The sequence below is a fragment of the Chanodichthys erythropterus genome, chromosome 19, assembly GCF_024489055.1.
Source record: "Chanodichthys erythropterus isolate Z2021 chromosome 19, ASM2448905v1, whole genome shotgun sequence".
NCBI classification, from domain to species: Eukaryota; Metazoa; Chordata; class Actinopteri; order Cypriniformes; family Xenocyprididae; genus Chanodichthys; species Chanodichthys erythropterus.
Genome location: NC_090239.1, coordinates 2,231,714 through 2,253,864, shown reverse-complemented (window position 1 = coordinate 2,253,864; position 22,151 = coordinate 2,231,714). Strand labels below are relative to the sequence as shown.

The 22,151-nt window shown below is 35.7% G+C and overlaps 1 protein-coding gene across 1 annotated transcript; it reads left to right on the top strand.

The window, feature by feature from the left end:
• The first annotated feature begins 2,365 nt into the window (after positions 1–2,365).
• Positions 2,366–18,301, top strand: fads6 (fatty acid desaturase 6). Its single transcript, XM_067369973.1, has 6 exons — positions 2,366–2,731; positions 8,551–8,717; positions 10,762–10,942; positions 11,117–11,301; positions 13,753–13,932; positions 16,956–18,301. Exons 1-6 carry the CDS (start codon positions 2,488–2,490, stop codon positions 17,103–17,105), a joined length of 1,107 nt encoding a protein of 368 aa, XP_067226074.1. The 5' UTR covers positions 2,366–2,487; the 3' UTR covers positions 17,106–18,301.
• The last annotated feature ends 3,850 nt before the right edge of the window (positions 18,302–22,151 follow it).

Genomic DNA, 22,151 nt, shown 5'->3' with positions numbered 1-22,151 from the left:
GAAGTAAACATGCAGTTTCGAATGCCCTTTGTTGTTTTGTGGTATAATTTGCATAAACTCTTACCAGCTTGAGGTTCATTAAAGGCACTGTGGTTCCTGATTCACTCTGTGAATTTGCTTGCATATTGATACTGTTTTGTTTTTTTAGGACTAAGGTAAATTAGAGCAATTTTTAACTATAATTTCAGACCAAGAATTGAGGCCTTGCCACATGACAACCCATCTTAAATATGACAATTTTAACTTAGATTTGCTAGTGATGGAGAAAAAAAATCTATCAGAGTTTTAGTTTCCCACATTTTCTCAGATTATATTAAAGTATGGTTAATAGTACATTTATTAATTTAATGTACTACAAAATCTAACATAGTAAATAAACTAATTTCAAACATTTCAGCAGAATCGTTTAGATCAAAAGATCTTTAAGATCATTCATCCAGGTCAGACGTGTGCAAAGCTTTCTGTACACATTATATAAATATTGCACTTTGCAACTGAATTCATATGCATTTAAGAATTATTCAGTGTTTTATATTTGAGATTATGTTTATAGCTGTTCGTACATACTGTATATGGAGCTTTGGACAGCATTGATGTCCAGCCAAAACACATTGCAGTCTGACTCGTGTTACTGTATGTTGGCAATTTACAGCATTCTGAGGATGATAATGATTGTATACTATACTGACTCCAGCTGATGTTTGTACAGTTTTATTGATGTACTGTACAGTTCTGTGTATGTCATATTGATCGACTGCAGTCAAAGCGTGGCTCAGCAGGTGACGTGTTTGTTCTGGATACTGTGTTCCTCTGCTATCTGATCATTTATGGGTGTGTGCAGAGGTTTTAGAGGCTGATATGCTGAAAGCTGATATTACTCTTGATACTTTAGCTGTCTATTCAACAGTTCATCTCCATCTGCACATTTAGCTACACACTGCTGTCCCGTCTCACATTTATGTTCAGTGCTTGTCTGGATACAAATGTTCCCGTGTATTTTAACTCATTCACACAAGCAGAACATATTTCTGTGCAAATGTTTTCTAAAACCATTATTGTGTCACATTATTTTGGGCTGTAATTGTAAATTACAGAACATTTCTGTGCAGGTTATTCAAAAACATTGATCCTTGTATCTTGAGTTACAAATCCTTCCCTTGCAAGAGGATGAAAGCAAGTCATTTTGCATTGTTTCATGAGGCACATTGTTTTTCTGCTCGTTTTGAAGTCTTGCATATTTTTTATGATACTCAAAATACAATTTATGATTGTCCCTGACTATGCCAGGTCATATCTCACCCTATAAAGTCAAAAGAAATATGAACCAGACTCTTACATTTTCAGGGTAGCCAAATGCCAATATTTTCAGTGACAAATTGTGGATAGTTGTGTTCAAATGTTAATTTAATAAACTAGTCATTATTACCATTGTGAACCGACATGTATTTGAGTTCTTTGATATTTATTTATTTGTATTTGAATGTTGTTTGTGTTCAGTGTACTGTATAGAATCACATCCTTCCTGCTTTTCTTTTTCTTTCTTTTTTCCGGACCTTCTGTTCTTTTGCTGAAACCTTTCTTTTGTCTTCTGCCAAGTAGAGTAAAAGTGAGAAAGGAGGGAGAACAGGGTTTGCTAAATACATGAGCGAGTCAACAGATAAGAGAGAGATGATTTATTCTATAGCTGAATGAGGAGTGTATCTGTGTGTGCTTCAGGAGTAATACCAGAAATCTGTGACCTTGCAAGGACACTTTTGGCCCTCGTGAGGAAAACTACTTATAAATCATACTAAATGAAGGATTTTTGAAAATATAAAAATGCATAGTTTTTTGTGAGGGTTGGGTTTAGGGTTATGGGATAAAATATATAGTTTGTAATAAACATTATGAGAACTGAACGTGTGTGTGTGTGTGTATGCGCTCGTGCTTTTGTTCTTGCCATTCAGTCATTAATAAGACAGTTCTTGCACAAGATTTTTGCATTTTTTTCCAACAAAAAATGTATTTTTAAGTGAATTGAGTAATGCAACCATGAATTGTTTCTAAAATCTTTCACAATATGCACAAAAATTAAAGTTAATGCAAAACGCATACAATAAATTTTCATTGTTTTAAAATGCATTTTATAGCTGTATGAGGAGTGCTATCTGTGTGTGTGTGTGTGTGTGTGTGTGTGTGTGTGTGTGTGTGTGTGTGTGTGTGTGTGTGTGTGTGTGTGTGTGTGTGTGTGTGTGTGTGTGTGTGTGTGTGTGTGTGTGTGTGTGTGTGTGTGTGTGTGTGTGTGTGTGTGTGTGTGTTGTTTTCTTGCAGCTCTAAGGACACTCCTGCCAAAGGCATCGCCGTGGGAACGAGAGAGAGAGAGAGAGCGCGCGCTCGAGAGAGGAGATCTGTTTAGCGCAGTCAGCAGTAAAGTCCCTCACTGCCTTGTTCGCGGACGGGACGGAAAGCGCGTACGTGAGCCATGCGTCTCTGAGCACTAGCGCTATCATGCAGAACATTCCAGAGAAGAGGGGACAGACCGACAGCCTGCTAGGGCCCGCGTCCCGGGATGGTGAAGGACGCGGGGACTCCGAGGGGGACGCGCAGGGGAAGCAGGCGGACGCGGAGCGGGAGACGCTGATGATGGAGCTCACGCGACTGGTGCAGAAGAGTGTGCGTGAGAGCAGCTGGTGGGAGAAGAGAGGGATAGACTGCACCATCCTCACCGCAGCCTTCATCAGTTTACCTGCAGGTAATGTAAAGTTAGAAAATAGATGCCACAAACCTGTTTAGGCACACTTTATTCTTGTTCTTGCGAGGTAACACTTAAAACAGCCAAGGCTGAACCAAAGTGCTTTTCTTTGGAGCGAATCTCATGAAACAAACAAAACATACTCATCTTATTTTGAAGTCCATTATGTCATTTCCATAACAATTAACCACATTTCCATTTTCATTTAAATGCTCATTGCTGTAATGCAACAAAATCTAATGTGTGATGTGTGGGGAAAATGAATAAAAATGTCACAATGCAATTGTGTGTGTGTATATATATATATATATATATATATATATATATATATATATATATATATATATATATATATATATACAAAATAAATATTTTGCATTCAAAAAAAAAAAATTATTTATTTTTTAATGCAAAATATTTATTTTTGTATATGTATATTATATGTATATTTTAAAAATATTTTTGTTTTGTTTTGAAAATGTTTTTTACATTAACCCATTCATATGCAACATATTAAATATTGTATACATGGCTTGTATGTGGGGAAAGTGCTTTTCAAAAAAATTCACCTGCTTTGGGAAAATCTCGTGAAACAAACAAAACATACTCAAGTCCATTATGTCATTTCCATAACAATTAACCACATTTCCAATTTAAATGCTCATTGCTGTAAAGCAACACAATCTAATGTGTGATGTGTGGGGAAAATGAATAAAAATGTCACAATGTATATATACATATTTGTCTGTATATATAGATATATATATATATGTTTATATATGTATATATATGTATATATATATATATATATATATATATATATATATATATATATATATATATATATATATATATATATGTATGTATATATATATATATATATATATATATATATATATATATATATATATATATGTTTGTATATTATATATATATATTATATATATATGAATGCAAAATATTAATTTTGTGTATTATACATATTTTATTTGATATATTTTAAAATATTTTTGTTTTGTTTTGAAAATGTTTTTTTTACATTAACCGATTCATATCTGAGCAACATATTAAATATTGTATTAATGGCTTGTATGTGGGGAAAGTGCTTTTAAAATTTTTCAGAGTGTGTTTTTATATCATAACATCTCGTTATATGATGTAATTGTACAAATATGAAGGTGTGTGATGTTATTAATAGGGAGTGTTTTGGATAATGTGCAATTAAAACTAATTGTTTAGTGTTGTTGTCCCGGGTGTGACAGTGTGTCAGATGGTTATTTCGGTTTAACAGTGACACAGAAACTCAGCCAAATTTTTGTGCCAAAGGTTCCTTCCGTCTCGATCCAAACAGATCAGCTTCTTTAAACAGCATATTAAAGCTTTTTAACCTTTCAGACATTGGCTAGTTAATATCCAAAGTACTGAGGCACTCCTGTGGGGGGGTTGTCATGGTGACCGGTTCGATTTGTGTCCTCCCCTCCCATAGGGAAGATCCAGTTTCCTGCAGCACAGTGACTCGTCTTTCAGGGAGAAACCAACGGCTCCGGCGAGGGGGTCAAACTGCTTCATCATGAGGGGAAAGACTAGTTATATCAGCCAAAACAACATGAAACACAATCATTTCATTATCCTTTGAAATTCAGCAGTGTTTTCTCTGAATGGAAAAAAATATTTACAGAACAAACAAAGCAAAACAAAAATGAAATACGACGTGGTAAAACTTTACAATGTCTCATTTGTTCATGCATTATAGCTAACAATATATTTCTTACTGCATTTGTTAATCTTTGTCACTGTTAGTTACAAAATGCAGTTGTACATTGTTAGTTCAAAGTACAATCACTCATGTAAACAGAAACTTTAGATCTTAGTTAATGTTAGTAAAAACATTTTAAAGGGGTCTTTGATTATGATTTGACTTTTTTAACTTTACATTTACATTTACATTTAGTCATTTAGCAGACGCTTTTATCCAAAGCGACTTACAAATGAGAGTAGTAGAATCAATTAAATCAACATGAGAACAACAGTGTATAAGTGCTGAGTGAAGTCACAGTTATGTCAGTAAAGTGCTCATAGCGAATTTTTTTTTTTTTTTTTTTTTTTTTTTTTTTTCTTTTAAATAAATAAATACACAGATAGGAGAAGAATATTAGTCAAGGTAAGTGCTACTTCTACTGGGTCAAGTGCTGACGAAAAAGATACGTCTTTAGCATTTTTTTGAAAATGGCTAGAGACTCGGCTGCTCGGATAGAGCGTGGTAGGTCATTCCACCAGCCAGGAACAGTCCCGGAGAAGGTCCGTGAGAGTGATTTTGTGCCCCTATGTGATGGCACCACAAGGCGCCGTTCACTTGCAGAACGCAGGTTTCTGGAGGGCGCGTAAGTCTGAAGTAGTGAGTTAAGGTATAGCGGTGCAGAGCCAGCTGTCGTTCTGTAAGCAAACATCAGAGCCTTGAATTGGATGCGAGCAGCTACTGGCAGCCAGTGCAGACTGATGAAGAGAGGAGTGACGTGCGCTCTCTTCGGTTCGTTGAAGACCAGTCTTGCTGCAGCATTTTGGATCAGTTGTAGAGGCTTGATAGTGCATGCTGGAAGGCCAGCCAAGAGAGCATTACAGTAGTCCAGTCTGGATAGAACAAGAGCTTGGACAAGAATTTGTGTGGAATGTTCAGATAGGAAGGGTCTAATCTTCCTGATGTTGTACAAGGCAAATCTGCAGGACCGGGTCGTTGCTGCAACATGATCTGTGAAGGTTAGACAATCATCCATCACCACTCCAAGGTTTCTGGCTGTCCTGGAAGGAGTGATGGTTGAAGACCCAAGTTGAACTGAAAGGTTGTGATGAAGTGTTGGGTTTGAACCGATCACAAGCAGTTCCGTTTTTGCAAGGTTGAGTTGGAGGTGGTGGTCCTTCATCCAGGCAGAAATGGCTGTCAGGCAGGCTGTGATGCGACCAGCAACCGTCGGATCATCTGGTTGGAATGAGAGGTAGAGTTGTGTGTCATCAGCATAACAGTGATGGGAGAAACCATGATCCTGAATGACCGATCCTAGTGATGACGTGTAGATGGAGAAGAGAAGTGGACCAAGCACAGAGCCCTGAGGTACCCCAGTAGCAAGATGATGTGACTTGGACACCTCACCTCTCCAAGATACCCTGAAGGACCTACCTGAGAGGTAAGACTCGAACCACTGGAGCGCGGTTCCCGTGATGCCCTTCGACATGAGTGTAGACAGGAGGATCTGGTGGTTCACTGTGTCAAATGCAGCAGACAGGTCCAGCAAGATGAGTACTGATGATTTTGAAGATGCTCGTGCCAGTCTCAGGGCTTCAGTGACTGAGAGCAGGGCAGTCTCAGTAGAGTGGCCACTCTTGAAACCAGACTGGTGGTTGTCAAGGAGGTTGTTCTGTGAGAGATAAGTAGACAGTTGGTTGAATACAACTCTCTCAAGTGTCTTAGCAATGAAAGGAAGAAGGGATACTGGTCTGTAGTTTTCTAAAAGAGCTGGATTCAGAGTGGGTTTCTTAAGCAGTGGGGTAATCCTAGCCTGCTTAAAAGCTGTGGGAAATGTTCCAGTGTGAAGGGAGGAATTGATAATGTGAGTGAGTGCAGGTAGAATTGAGGAGGAGATGGCCTGAAGAAGAGGAGTGGGGATAGGGTCTAGCGGACAGGTAGTAGGGTGATTGGAAAGAATGAGTTTGGAAACATCTGCCTCAGAAAGCATGGAGAAGGAGGGGAGAATATGTGTGTTTTCAATTAAGATGTTCTTGTCAGTGTGTGGTGTGGAGAATTGGCCGCTGATGGTTGTTATTTTATGTGTGAAGAAAGTGGCAAAGTCATCAGCTGTAAGAACTGATGTGGGAGGGAGGGGAGGAGGGCAAAGAAGAGAAGAGAAGGTTTTGAAAAGTGTTCGGGAGTCATTTGAGTTGTTAATTTTAGTGTGATAGTAGGAGGTTTTAGCATTGGTGACATTAGTAGAGAAAGAAGAAAGGAGTGACTGATATAAGCTAAGGTCAGTAGGATTTTTAGATTTGCGCCACTTCCTCTCTGCAGCCCTGAGTCTAGACCGATGCTCACAGAGAACATCAGAGAGCCAGGGGGCAGAGGGGGTGGCGCGGGCTGGTCTGGTTAAGAGGGGGCAGAAATCATCTAAGCAGGATGATAGAGTGGTGCAGAGAGTGTCAGTAGCAGTGTTAGTGTCCATTGATGAGAATTGGTTAGCGGGAGGAAGTGTGGATGAGACCGAAGAGGATAGATGAGATGGTGAGAGGGAGCGTAGGTTTCGGCGAAAAGTGACGTGTGGTGGGGTGTGTGATGAGTTGGGGGTCAGGTTGAGTGTGAAAGTAATGAGAAAGTGGTCTGAGGTGTGTAGTGGAGTAACCAGTGTATTGTCGGTGGAGCCACAGCGTGTGTAGATGAGGTCCAATTGGTTACCTGATTTGTGGGTAGCTGAGGTAGCCACTCGCTTGAGATCAAATGAGGCAAGCAGCGTGTGGAAGTCAGCAGCCTGAGGTTTGTCTAGATGGATGTTGAAGTCACCAAGTACTAGCAGAGGAGTGCCATCCTCAGGGAAGGATGAGAGTAACACATCCAACTCCTCCAAGAAGTTACCTAGCTGACCTGGGGGACGATAGACAACTACAACATGAATTTTGGTAGGGTAGGTGATGGTAATTGCATGTGATTCAAATGAGCCATTTTCAGAGAGAGATGGTAAAGGATTGAACTTCCATTCATTGGACATAAGCAAACCAGTACCACCACCCCTCCCAATCTGGCGTGAGGTGTGAGAGAAAGTGAAATTAGAGGAGAGGGCTACTGGTGTGGCAGTGTCCTCTGGTTTGATCCATGTCTCAGTCAGAGCCATGAGATGGAGATCTGAATAAGTAGCAATAGCTGTGATGAACTCTGCTTTGTTGACAGCAGACTGACAAGTTAGTTAGTGTGTAATGTTGCTGTTTGAGCATAAACAACATCTGCAAAGTTATGACGCTCAAAGTTCAATGCCAAGGAGAGATTTTCTTTTACAGAAATCGATTTTTAACGGCTGGTTCGGACTACAATGAGCTTCTTCCCAGGTTTGTGACATCACAAACCCTAACATTTACATAAACCCCGCCCCCGAGAACACACAACAAAGGGGGCGGGGCCATGTTGGGCTGCTTTAGAGAAGAGGAAGAGTTGTTGTAGTAGAGTGTTGTTGACATGCCTTCATTTTACGCCGGACTACTTCACAAACGAGGGTCAATTCAACACAAAAGATGAACATGACGGCACATGCTAGTGGATGAGTTGATCAACTCCACAGCAACTACATCAATTTATCCACTAACCATTCAGAAACGTCTAAAAGTTGTAACTTCTTCCTGAGTCTCTCCATCAGTGTCGACTCCGGTTTGAACAATGTAAGGCTGAACACCGTTACTGACAATCCTCATTTTGGCTGCGTGAGATTCTCCAGCTTTGTTGTTGTTGAGCTGTTAAAGCTCCGCCCTCTTCTGGAAAGGGGCCGGCAGCAGCAGCTCATTTGCATTTAAAGGGACACACAAAAACGGTGTGTTTTTGCTCAAACCCAAATAGGGGCAAATTTGACAAGCTCTAATAAATATAGGTCCACTTTTACATCAATATGTGTTTATTATAGTACATAATAGTTACTTGTTGATAGTGTTTGATGAATAGCATTTATATGCATTTAATCTAACATCAAATGGAACACAAATTCATATTTTCTGAGCAGTATGTGTTATAGCTTTGATTATGAATCATAAACCTCATGCAGGTGTCGATCCTTCTGTTGTTCATGTGTTTGCAGGGTTCCTGTTGTTGGGTTCGTCTCAGCTGCTGTATTTCCTGTTGGGTCTGCTGATAATGGGCGTGGCTCACGCTGTCATCACTGTTAAAGGCGCACATCTGGCCAGTCACGGCGCGCTCAGTGAGTCTCCGGCCTGGGCCGACTTCTGGGCCGTCTTCTTCATCGAAGTGAGATTCGAATATGATATTTTCACAATGAGTTTGCTGGAGATCAGTATAGTGAATGGGGAAATATTTTCCAAAATGGTGTTCATAAATGTTTCAGTGCAGATCATTCTCTGCAACGTAAAAACTGCAAAAGAATGGAAAGAATTTGACTGATTAAATTAATTTTGAGATTAAGAGGATTTAGATTCATTTACAGTTTCCATCCTCTCAAGAATGTAAAAGAGTCATAATGTTGATCATGGTAACAGTCTCTACACACATATATAGTGGCCCAAACGTCTGAGACAACTGCTGAAAATATCACATTTTATCTTTTTTTTCTGCAATGTTCACTGCAACAGTTTAGTGAAATGATTAGATTAAATGAATTACATTACTAAATATCTCAGTGTAATTTTTATTTACATTATTAAATATTTTAATTTATTTTTTAATTATAATTTCATTATCTATCTATCTATCATCTATCTATCTCATAGCAACCACTCAGAACACCCTAGCAACCGCATAGCAACCACCCAGAACACCATGGCAACAGCATAACAACCACCCAGAACACCCTAGCAACCGACCCGAGTACCCTAGCAACCGTATAGCAACACCCTAGCAACCACCCAGAATATCTTAGCAGCCGCATATCAGTACCTTAGCAAACACCTCGAGTACCTTAGCAACAGCATAGCAACACCTTAGCAACCACTCAGAGTACCCTAGCAACCACCATGAGTACCCTTACTCTATCTATCTATCATTTATCTATCTCATAGCAACCACTCAGAATACCCTAGCAACCGCATAGCAACCACCCAGAACACCATGGGAACAGCATAACAACCACCCAAAACACCCAAGCAACTGACCCGAGTACCCTAGCTACCGTATAGCAACACCTTAGCGACCACTCAAAGTACCCTAGCAACCACCTTGAGTACCCTTACTCTATCTATCTATCTATCTACCTATCTATCATTTATCTATCTCATAGCAACCACTCAGAATACCCTAGCAACCGCATAGCAACCACCCAGAACACCATGGCAACAGCATAACAACCACCCAAAACACCCAAGCAACTGACCCGAGTACCCTAGCTACCATATAGCAACACCTTAGCAACCACTCAGAGTACCCTAGCAACCACCTTGAGTACCCTTAAGCCGGTGACGCACCTACACACATCTATCTATCTATCGATCGATCTAAAACTTAAACTATTTTAAACTGAAAGGCTTTTAAGACTATTTCAAACTTTCAGCCTACTTAAAGTTTGTCTACAAACTTTTTTTATCTAGTTTTTTAATTTTCATTTAATTTTAATTAAATTAATTCAATATAAATAATAAAGATTAAATTATAATAAATTAATATTAAAACTAAAAAAATAAATAGAATAATTACATTATTTATTTACCATATGAATTTAAAATAGTGAATTAAAATATTTAATAATGTAAATAATTTAATTGAATATTTTAATTTAATTATTACATTAAAATGCTGCTTAAATAAAGTAACTACAATTCACAAAAAGGAATAAAGTAATGAATTAACATTTGTCAAACAAGATTATTAAAAAGGATAAACTAATGGATATAGATAATATGCTAAACAAGTATAAGTAAATAAGTTAATAATGTAAATTATTTAATTTAATGTAGTATTTTATTCAGTATTTTACTTTAATATTTAAAGGGATAGTTCACCTAAAAATGAAGATTCTGTCATCATTTACTCACCCTCAAGTTGTTCCAAACCTGTATGAGTTTTTTTTCTTCTGCTGAACACAGAGGAAGATATTCTGAAGAAGGTTGGTAACCAAATGATTACATTACATAATTGAATTGTATAAATTAAAATCCAGCATGATTTGAGATGTTCCGAAGAGTCACATGATGAATGGCACTCATTTACCGACATATGATGAATCTCCTATAAATGGTGCACAAATTTTCATTTGAAATGCTTCGAAATCCCAAAACTTTAATGTGTTCTTCTCATCATTTCTTCCCCTGCGTGCTGACGGCCGTTTCTCCCGGTCTCTCAGGTGTGCGGCTCGTTCTCAGCGCGGGCAGGTGTTCAGGCTCATGTTAAGATGCATCACGCTCACACTAATGTGATCGGCCTGGGAGACTCCAGCACCTGGAAGATGCCCTTCCTGCCTCGATCCGTCTACCTGTTCATCGCTCCGCTGGCCGTCCCCATCATCACACCCGTCGTCGCTGTCGGTGAGAACAACTGTTTCTTTAAACATCAGAAATCTTCTGTGGTTTTGTGGTTTCATTCAGTACAGCATGGATAGAAACTGACTTTGGTTTGCATTTGACCTCTTCTTTTCTTCTGTCCTCATCATCAACCTCCAACATTTTCTCTCATTTGTGATTTGAACGCATGTGTTTCAGGTCAGCTGAAGGGTCAGTCTCCGCTCCAGATCGCACGCACCGTCGTGTGTGTGTGTGTGGGGTTTCTCTCTCAGTATTACCTGCTCAGGTGTGTGTCGGGGCTGTCGTGCGGCTCTGCTCTGATGGTCATGCTTCTGTGTCGAGCCATGTTCTCCGTCACGTTCATACACGTCAACATATTTCAGGTGAGATTTAACACCCTAAGTCGGCATTTTGACAGTCATTAGTTGTGTTTGCAAAGGTTACTTAATCTTAGTGATATGAACGTAAAGTGGTAAAACTTGCTCTTTGTGATTGCTCAAATACAGGAATGGTCTTTACAAATACTTTTTTTGTTGATTTTAGCTACAGTTTTGCATGATGAACAAAAAGCAGCCTTAGCAACACCATAACAACCATCCACACCATCCTAGCATCATGACTAAGCACCGTTTATCTTCAAAAATTCATTTAAATTATTTGCACTTATCTGCAGAAAGTTGCGTTTTTGCATGCTCAGAAAATATAAATAAAATTATTTATACCACTCATCTTCAGAAAATATAAAAATATAATTGTTTTTTGCATGTTTATAAAATATAAATTGAAAAATTATACCAGTTCAGAAAATATAAAAATATAGGTGTTTTTTCATGCTCCTAAAATATAAATATTATAAACATTTTTACACATTATCTTCAGAAAAGATAAAAATATAGTTGTTTTTGCATGCTCAGAAATATAATTACATTAAATTTTTCACACTTATTATCTTCAGACAAAATAAAAATAATTGTTTTTGCATGCTCTTAATATAAATTAAATATTTGCATGCTATAATTGTTTAGTATGCATGCTCAGAAAATATAAATTAAATTATTTATACCTCTAGTCTTCAGAAAAGTTAAAAATATAGGTGTTTTTTCATGCTCCTAAAATATAAATATTATAAACATTTTTACACATTATCTTCAGAAAAGATAAAAATATAGTTGTTTTTGCATGCTCAGAAATATAATTATATTACATTTTTCACACTTATTATCTTCAGACAATATAAAAATAGTTGTTTTTGCATGCTCTTAATATGAATTAAATATTTGCATGCTATAGTTGTTTAGTATGCATGCTCAGTTTAATATAAATTACATTTATTTACACTACTTATCTTCATAAAATATAAAAATATAGTAGTTTTTACATGCTATAGTTGTTTATGCATGGTCAGAAAATATTAATTAAATTATTTACACTACTTATCCTAAAAATATATTTGTTTTGCATGCTCAAAAATATAAATAAAATTAAGCAACTTATCTTCAGAAAATATAAAAAATATAGTTTTGCATTTTTAGAAAATATAAATGATATTAATTTTGACACAAATTATCTTCAGAAAATGTATAGTATTTTTTTCATGCTATAGCTGTTTATGCATGGTCAAAAAATATTAAATTATTTATACTACTTATCCTAAGAAAATATAAAAATATATTTGTTTTGCATGCTCAAAAATATAAATAAAATTAAGCAACTTATCTTCAGAAAATATAAAAAATATAGTTTTGCGTTTTTAGAAAATATAAATTATATTAATTTTTACACCAATTATCTTCAGAAAATATATAAATATATTAGTTTTTACATGCTATAGTTGTTTATGCATGGTCAAAAAATATTAATTAAATTATTTACACTACTTATCCTAAGAAAATATAAAAATATATTTGTTTTGCATGCTCAAAAATATAAATAAAATTAAGCAACTTATCTTCAGAAAATATAAAAAATATAGTTTTGCATTTTTAGAAAAAATTAATTATATTAATTTTTTACACTAATTATCTTCAGAAAATATATAGTAGTTTTTGCATGCTATATCTGTTTATGCATGCTCAGAAAATATAAACAAAATTTATACCACTTATCTTCAAAAAAGATGTTGTGTATCTAAACTTGTTGTGGTCCTGAGTTTGAACCTGAGTTTGACCCACTAACAACAGAAAGTGTCTCCAGTACAGTAACACTCCAGCAGTACATTATTCTCTCGGCTCATAAGTGTAATCTGAGTGTGAACTTTCCAAGCTAGTCAGCTGAAGTCTGCATCAGTCCATCCCTCTCTTTGTGTGTCTCTCCATCTTTCCCCGGAGACCCACTCAATACGGCTTTGTTCTCCTCTCCTGCTCGCCGAGGTTCACGGGGTTCGTCTGTAGAACAATTCACACGTGATTTTCCCAGGCAGGGCAAAGGGAGAATGTACAGTACTTTTGTATTTATTGTGCTGATCCTCTGAGGTATTTCTGCTGGTTTGAAGGTTTTTAAAGGGCTGCCGTCAGCTCTGAGACCTCGACGTGATGTGTGTGATCCTTGTTGCTGGTTTGTAGTTGTGTAGCATGCTGTGTTACAGTATGTGTGTGTGCTAAATGCCTTCATGTGCTATTGTCTTGTGTGCTGGTGTCACTTTTGTCTAGTTTGGGCCTCCTGTGGCGTCAGTGGCGCCTCTCAGGCCGCTCAGCCCCTTCATAGATCACACACACACACACTGAACTAAAGATTGAATCTCTAAAAAGGGTCATTTTATTGTTGTAATGTAGTTGTAGTTGCAGTTTTCATGAAAAGACCTCATTAAGTTGCTCTCTGTGTCTCTACTTTTGCAGCACATCGGACTGCCAATGTTTTCTGCCAGTAGCCGTCCAAAACGGATCTACCAGATGACGCACGGAGTCCTGAACCTTCCCAGAAACCCGCTGCTGGACTGGACCTTTGGCCATTCCCTCATCAACTGCCACATCGAGCATCACCTTTTCCCATTCCTGTCGGACAACATGTGCCTGAAGGTGCGTTCAAACTGGGACGAACACACAACTTATATGGACATGGAGCCTAGTGTTTCTCAAAATGCCAGACCCCCCAAAAATGTAATAACATAAATAATTGTCATTTAAAATAATACTTAAATTATTTTAATTATTATTGCATATATTATTGGATTATTTCAATATTGTGTTGTTAATGTTTTTATGGTATGCTGCATTTTAATTGAATACAGTAATTTAATTAATAATTAAATAAGATGTTATTATTAATATATATAAAATTAAATTAATTAATTTATTTATTTAATGCAAATAGTTTAATTTAATATTTAAATTAAATTATTTAAATGTTTATGTAATAAAGATGTCATATTTTTATTTAATATTTTAAATATATTAAATTATTAAGATAAATTAAGATGCAGCATAAACAAAGTATACATTTCACAAAAAGGAATACGTTAATGAAGTAACATTAGTCAAACAAAATTAATTAAAAAGGAAAAACTAATGGATATGAATATGCAAATAAATAGATATAATAAGTAAATGATTTAATGTAATGATTTATTTCATAATTTAATATTTTTATTAAATTAAAATGCAGTATAAACAAAAAGTTACAATACAATTCACTGAAACGAATAAATTAATGCCAAATAAATAAAAAAAAAAAAAAAAATATATATATATATGTAACGAAATGTGTAGTGGTAATTAATAAATTTATGGATGAAATATGAATATAATAATTCATAAGGTTATGAATAAATTATGATTCATATATCGACCCAACGGGGAATTAAACATATATTGTGAATCAATTACAACGAATTATAATCAATTACATATATGATTAGTTCCGGTTTAATAATTATTTAGAGAAACTGTTCATTTGTCCAGCAAACTAAGTCCCTCACAGAATATTATAAACGGAGTTATTATCTGGCCATGAAAATATCTTGCTATTATAACATCAAAGCATAAAGTGATCGAAAAACGTTAAAGTGACTTGGTTTTCAGCTGAAAGAACAAACAGAACAATCGAGCATGAATAACGTTTTAATATATGCAAACTACGAATACAGAGGTTATACATCTAAATTATATACAGAAGGTATACACATATACACAAGAGTGAAAATGAAGAAAAGACATGGAAAGAAAGATGATCGAAGAATGGCAAATTACACAGTTAAACCTTTTTGGGAGAGCCAGCACAGAAATCAGTTTAGACGAATTCAGATAAATGATAATACTTGCTTATTGGTTCGAGTCCGTGTGTAGCAGTTTCAATGCGCCTGGCTGGGTTGGTCCTTTCAGAGAGGGTTTCTCCGGCGGGGTTTTCAAAAGAGGTTTAAGCTTAAGTAACTTAGCCGAAGAGAGAGAGAGTCTAAGGAAGTGGTCCTCCCGAGCTGCGCGCGTGGTTGGGAAGCGCAGTCACCTGAGGCGTCCGTGCACGAGGTGCTCGTGAGTCAGTCAGGAGACAAAGGAGAAGAAGAGGAGCAGCGAAGAAAAAAGGAGAAGGTGTGTGTTGTTGTTTTTATGGTAACTCAAGCTAACACACCTCCTGAATTGTAGCGACCAATAGATGCGCAGCACTATTTGGCGGGCAAAGTTCCTTTGTTTGGAATCCTAGCTGAATTTGCATACTTAATGCCCATCATATCGGATTTCGAGATGGAGTGTGTTCTTCACAGGATCATTAAACACATAGAAAAATGCATTTGTCCGTTTGGTGACATGTCTCAATGAATAGCTCGAGTCCGGAGCTTTGAAACGAGATCAAACTCGATAGGTCGGAAAGGCATAGGAGAGAAGTTATGGTTTACAGACAAAATTATATCATTCAAATGCACACTAGCACAAATACACTCATTTAAACACTAGGAAACATGCATAGGCCCTAAAATATATGAAATATATATTTCAGCATAGTGGTGCTATATATATATATATATATATATATATATATATATATATATATATATATATATATATATATATATATATATATACAGTTAAAAGTGTATGTTTGTGTGTTTCTGTATGTGTGTCTGTGTGTGTGTGGGTGCTGGAATGTGGATCTGGCCCGTAGTCCACATGAGGCGCCCCTTTGATGTCCTAAGAGCAAGGAAATTGGGCCTGCTGTGTTACCTCGGAGGGCCACAAAGGTGTCAAGTGGGCTCATCTTTAGTAGACAGTTCGGAGCCGATTTAGTGATTAAGAAACAAAGTTCATCAGGTTAAAAGCGCTCTGAAAACTCCAAAGTTTATTGGCTCTGAACGGATCCATCCAGACGTTACATATATATATGTGTGTGTGTGTATGTATGTGTGTGTGTTTGTGTGTTAAAAATTTAATTTCTAATAATAATTGAATTAATCGTTTAAAATTAGAATATATATATATATATATATATATATATAATATATATTCTAAATTTAAATGATAGCCTGTATATATAGTTTATATTTGTATAGAATGTGTATATATATATATATATATATATATATATATATATATATATATATATTAGGGCTGTTCAACAAGAATCGTGGTTATCGTGTACAAAATAAGAGTCTGTGTTTACATAATATATGTGTGTTTGTTTTGTGTATAATTATTATGTATATATTTAAGAAATATAAGCATGTATGTATAAATATATTTATGTTTATATAATTAAATTATATATAAGATATTTGTATAGAAATATAAGATATTTTTCTTAAATATATACATGTATGTGTGTGTATGTATATATACATAATAATTATACACACATATATTATGTAAACACAGACTCTTATTTTGTACACGATAACCATGGTTATCGTTGAACAGCTCTAATATATATATATTAAACATTTTATTTCATGTAATAATTTAATTAATCATTTAAAATTAGAATGGAGCATAAACAAATAAAGTTCAATGGAACAAGTTACAAAGAAAAAAAACTACTGGATAAGGATAATCTGCCAAATAAATATAACGAATCTTCATGAGTTTATTGTCCCTCTCCGTGTTTTTCTGCTCAGGTGAAGCCCATCGTGTCTCAGTATCTGAAGGAGAAGAAGCTCCCGTATCAGGAGGACGGTTACGTCTCCCGTCTGCGGCTCTTCTTCCACAGGTATCAGGAGCTGATGGTGTTTGCTCCGCCCATCACTGAGCTCGTGGGAATGCAATGACAGAGGGAGAGGATGAAGAAAACACGGACACTGACATGATGACCAAGCGTCATGTGTTTCCAAATGCTTCCAAATTTTATATATACACGTTTAGTTGGTGCATGAAGGCATTAGAACTGAACGTTTGGCAACCCATAATGTGACATATTTATGAGTGAAACAGGGTGTTCAACAAGAACAAAAAATGTAGCATAAGCCTTGAATGCTGAAAAGGAAAGTCATTTTAGAGATCATGAAGACAAACATGTATTGGTTTGGAATAATGTGCACTGATGAATCATAAAAAAAAGATAAGGAATGCGCAATAAGAAAAGAAAATGGGATCAGTTTTGATTCCGCGTTGACTTTAACAAGCGATGTCACTCACAGCATCGTTTAAAATGGATGCTTTTGTATAAAATGTGTATAGACACTGAAGAAAAGAAGTATTTCCATTAAGACAGCACTTAGCTAAATGACATTATTGAATGTAAAGATCATTGCCTTATGCGCTGACATCAGATCAGTGATAATACTGCACTGCAGCTCTCAGCACACATGACCTCTGACCCCTGAACAGCTTAAAAGATGGATAAAACTTCACCTAATCTATATAGGAAACACTTTAACCTTGTTCCAATGTAGTGAGCTGCCTTTGCTGTCTCCTAATAAGCCGTGACTCTGTACATCTTGATTCCAATAGAGTTTGCCATGCATTATGGGATTGTCTTCTCAGCATGCTGCTTGCAAAATTTTGGGCAAATGAGGCTATCTTGAAGGTCATTTTGCTGTCTGCATCTTATGAATGCTATCTAGATAGGCAGCTCACTAGGTTTTGGAACAGAGCTTTTGTGCAGATTAAAGCCGAAACATTTATTACGGTTGTAGCTTCATATATTTGAATTTGCTAACAACAATCCTATAATCTGAATACAATATTAATAAAGCCCACAGAAGAGCACATGTAGCCTAGCTGTAATGAATATGTGGAAAATGCATTTATATGATCTAAACACATAGTCATATTTACAGTATTACAGTAGTAGTTATGCACTGAGGGTGTTTCGTTTATGATTGTGTGATTTTGACCAAAATCACTGACTTTCGACTTGCTTTCACTGTATGCACATGAATGTAAGCGTGTCTGCTGATACTGAGATGTGTGTGTGAGAGATTTAAGATATGGCACATTGATTTTACTGACCAAATAAATTCAAGTAAACATTCAATACAAGGCTATTGTATGACTTCAAAACACTTGAGCACACGACTCATATAGACGACTTTCATGGTGTTTTATTGTCTGTCCCCTTTTAATATGCATTGCATACAAATAGCACCAAGGTTTCAAGTTTGTCAGATGGGATTATATAAATTGCTAATGTATAGAAAAAAATAAAATGTCTTTAGTATTCCACAGAAGAAGGAAATCCAGGTTCCAAAAATATGTTTTATATATAAATCAGTACAGTCCAAACGTTTGGAACCACTAAGATTTTTAATGTTTTAAAAGAAGTTTCATCTGCTCAACAAGGCTACATTTATTGAATTAAAAATACAGTAAAAACAGTAATATTGTGAAATATTATTACAATTTAAAATAACTGTTTTCTATTTGAATATATTTCACAAAGTAATTTATTCCTGTGATCAAAGCTGAATTTTCAGCATCATTACTCCAGTCTTCAGTGTCACATGATCCTTCAGAAATCATTCTAATATGCTGATTTGCTGCTCAAGAAACATTTAATGTGTACAATTGTACAAAATATTTGTGTACAATATTTTTTTCAGGATTATTTGATGAATACAAAGTTCAAAAGAACAGTGTTTATCTGAAATCTAATCTTTTGTAACATTATAAATGTCTTTACTGCCACTTTTGATTGATTTAATGCATCCTTGCTGAATAGAAGTATTAATTTCTTTAATTTCTTTAAAAAAAAATTCGTACTGACCCAAACTTTTGAACGGTAGTGTATAATGCTACAGAAGCTTTGTATTTCAGATAAACGCTGTTCTTTTGAACTTTCTATTAATCAAGGAATCCTGAAAAAAAAAAGTACACAACTGTTTTCAACATTGAAAATAATCATAAATGTTTATTGAGCAGCAAATCAGCATATTAGAATGATTTCTGAAGGATCATGTGACACTGAAGACTGGAGTAATGATGCTGAAAATTCAGCTTTGATCACAGGAATAAATTACTTTGTCAAATATATTTAAATAGTACACAGTTATTTTAAATTGTAATAATATTTCACAATATTACTCTTTTTTACTGTATTTTTAATTAAATAAATGTAGCCTTGGTGAGCAGACAAACCTTCTTTTTAAAACATTAAAAATCTTAGTGGTTCCAAACTTTTGGACTGTACTATATATATATATGTATAGAATGTATATTGAATAAATATATAGAACTAACTTTATTTGTTTATGCTGCATGAAATTAAATTTTTGTTAGTGTTAAACATTTTATTTCATGTAATAATTTAATTAATCGTTTTAAATTTAGAATGCAGCATAAACAAATAAAGTTAAATGGAACAAGTTACAAAAAAAAAACTAATGGATAAGGATAATCCAAATAATCTACCAAAATCATTGATTTTCGACTTGCTTTCACTGAATGCACATGAATGTGTGTCTGCTGATACTGAGATGTGCGTGTGAGCAGCAGGTGTCCAGCAGGTGGCAGCACTGACCTTTATCTCAAATGATTCTTCATCTGAAAGCTTTTTCTCTAGTTAAGACTGAAGAGCATCCACGAGATTAAACATTGATTTTCATTAATAATAATTATTATAATAATGCATTTTTTAACAGCGCCTTTCATAACACCCAAGGTCACCTTACAAGCAATCAAAACAGTAATATAAAAATTAAATAAGTAAACTAAATAATAAACATATCCCATTAGCATCACAGAGTAGAACAACACAGTAGAAAGAGTTCTAAAGAACAGGGTTCACCTCGGTCTGATCACTACTGAGATTCGATGAAAGCCAATCTTTAATTTCAGCTAAACAACTGAAAAAAGAAGGTGGAGGAATAGAACCAGAGGGTTTGGAAAACAGCTAGATCTGAGTATTATCAGTGTAGCAGTGAAAATGGATAGCATATTTCCTAAAAATGTGGCCAAGTGGGAGTAAGTAGATAATGAATAGAAGCGGGCCCAACACTGAACCCTGAGGAACACCAGCAGGAACTGTAGAACGGCAATGTTTAAGTTGGATGAACTGAGTGCGACCAGAGAGATGTGATATAAACCAGGACAGGGGGTGCCAGTGATCCCCATAGAAACTAACCTGTCAATGAGTATCTTATGTGAGATGGCATGAAAGGCTGCGCTCAAGTATGGTTAATAACTACATCAGCTGTTTACAGGTGGTTCTTTTAGCAGATGCTGATATTTAAAGTAACTTAGAGTGCACTTATTACAGGGACTATTTATAACATCAACACCTATTTTAAATATGTAAAGGAATGAATGAGATTGATAGCTATGATAGATGGCAAGATTTTCAATGAATAATGACTGAAATGTGAGACTTTAACTCACATAAAGCATTTATACTTGGGTAAAGTTGGTTTTATATTCGCACATTTGGACATACGTATTCAATAGCCTTGTTAATCACACTACAATGTACAATATGCCATTAAAACAATACTTGCCTATTTTGATCGACTGTGAAAAATGTTGTAAGTTGACAATCGTTGGTTGTCAATATCTTAAAATTTGCAAACATTAATTTATTGCACATTTATTGGAAAGTCTGAATTTATCAGAAGTCTGAATGTGCGAATATAAAACCAACTTTACCCAAGTAACATTTATTTAACTTTAGGGGTCGAATTCACAAAACATTCTTAAAGGATTAGTTCCCTTTCAAATTAAAATCCCCCCCCCCACACACACACACACCTTATTGCCTTACCTTATTGCATATGCATTTGTAGGAGTTTCCCTTTCAGATGCAAAAGTTAGTATTTTAATGAGTATGCAAGGTGATTTACTAAGGTTTGTGCTAGTCAACATACTGGTATTTGCGGCATGCCCATTCGTTAAACCAGACGCTAATTTGCGCTGCTCTTGATAGATTGTGTTGTTCATTATGGAAATGTTATGGCTGCGTCTGTGTTCTTTCATTTGCGTGTCGTCAGTAGATCAAGAGGAGAACTTTCCACTCACATCTGCGCTTTGTGGAATTGCGATCTCATGCCCTGTTTAATGCCCAGTCGAAAAGAAATGAAGGTTTTTGATGAAAACATTCCAGGATTTTTCTCCATATAGTGGACTTCAATGGAGCCAAAAGGTCAAAATTACAGTTTCAATGCAGCCTAAAAGAATGAAAAGAATAAAAGTCTTATCTAGAGAAACCATCACTCATTTTCTAAAAAAAAAAGTGTTATATACATTTTAACCATAAATGCTCATTTTGAACTAGCTCTCTTCTTCTTCTTCTTCTTCTTCTCTATTAGAATTCCAGCTGCTAAGTGTATTACTGCCCTCCACAGGTCAAAGTTTGAACTAAATTGTCATATAAAATATGCTAGTGCAAGTATATAACAATTAGTTCAAACTTTGACCTGTGGAGGGCAGTAATACACTTAGCAGCTGGAATTCTAATAGAGAAGAAGTAGAAGAGAGCTAGTTCATAAATGAGCATTTGTGGTTAAAAAGTATCAAGAAATTTAATTTGAAAGTGAACTAATCCTTTAAGAATGAAAGTCTTGTTGATGGCCTTGATGAGTCTTCAGCAAGAATCCAGGAATGCATCTGGTTTGAGTCATGTTAAATTGTTACATTTTCATCATTCGCTTTCACTGTATGGAAAACAGCACCTCCTTTTGTGTTCCACAGAAGAAAGAAGGTCAGATGGGTTTGTGGATGAGTAAATGAATTATTACTAGTAAGCCATAGAAACAATTATATCAGCCTGTAACTTAACCAAATTCAACAGCAACCACATGCCCTCATGCTGACTCCGCCCACAACATAATGTAACCCCGCCCACCGCCTCTGGCTGTAAGCGCTAGAGGGAATATAAGGAAATG

Coding starts and splice junctions, on each gene's coding strand:
- fads6 (XM_067369973.1), top strand. CDS start 2,488: ATGCAGAACATTCCAGAGAAGAGGGGACAGACCGACAGCCTGCTAGGG. Junction 8,718..10,761: donor GGGCCGTCTTCTTCATCGAA/GTGAGATTCGAA, acceptor CCGGTCTCTCAG/GTGTGCGGCTCGTTCTCAGC. Junction 10,943..11,116: donor CACACCCGTCGTCGCTGTCG/GTGAGAACAACT, acceptor CATGTGTTTCAG/GTCAGCTGAAGGGTCAGTCT.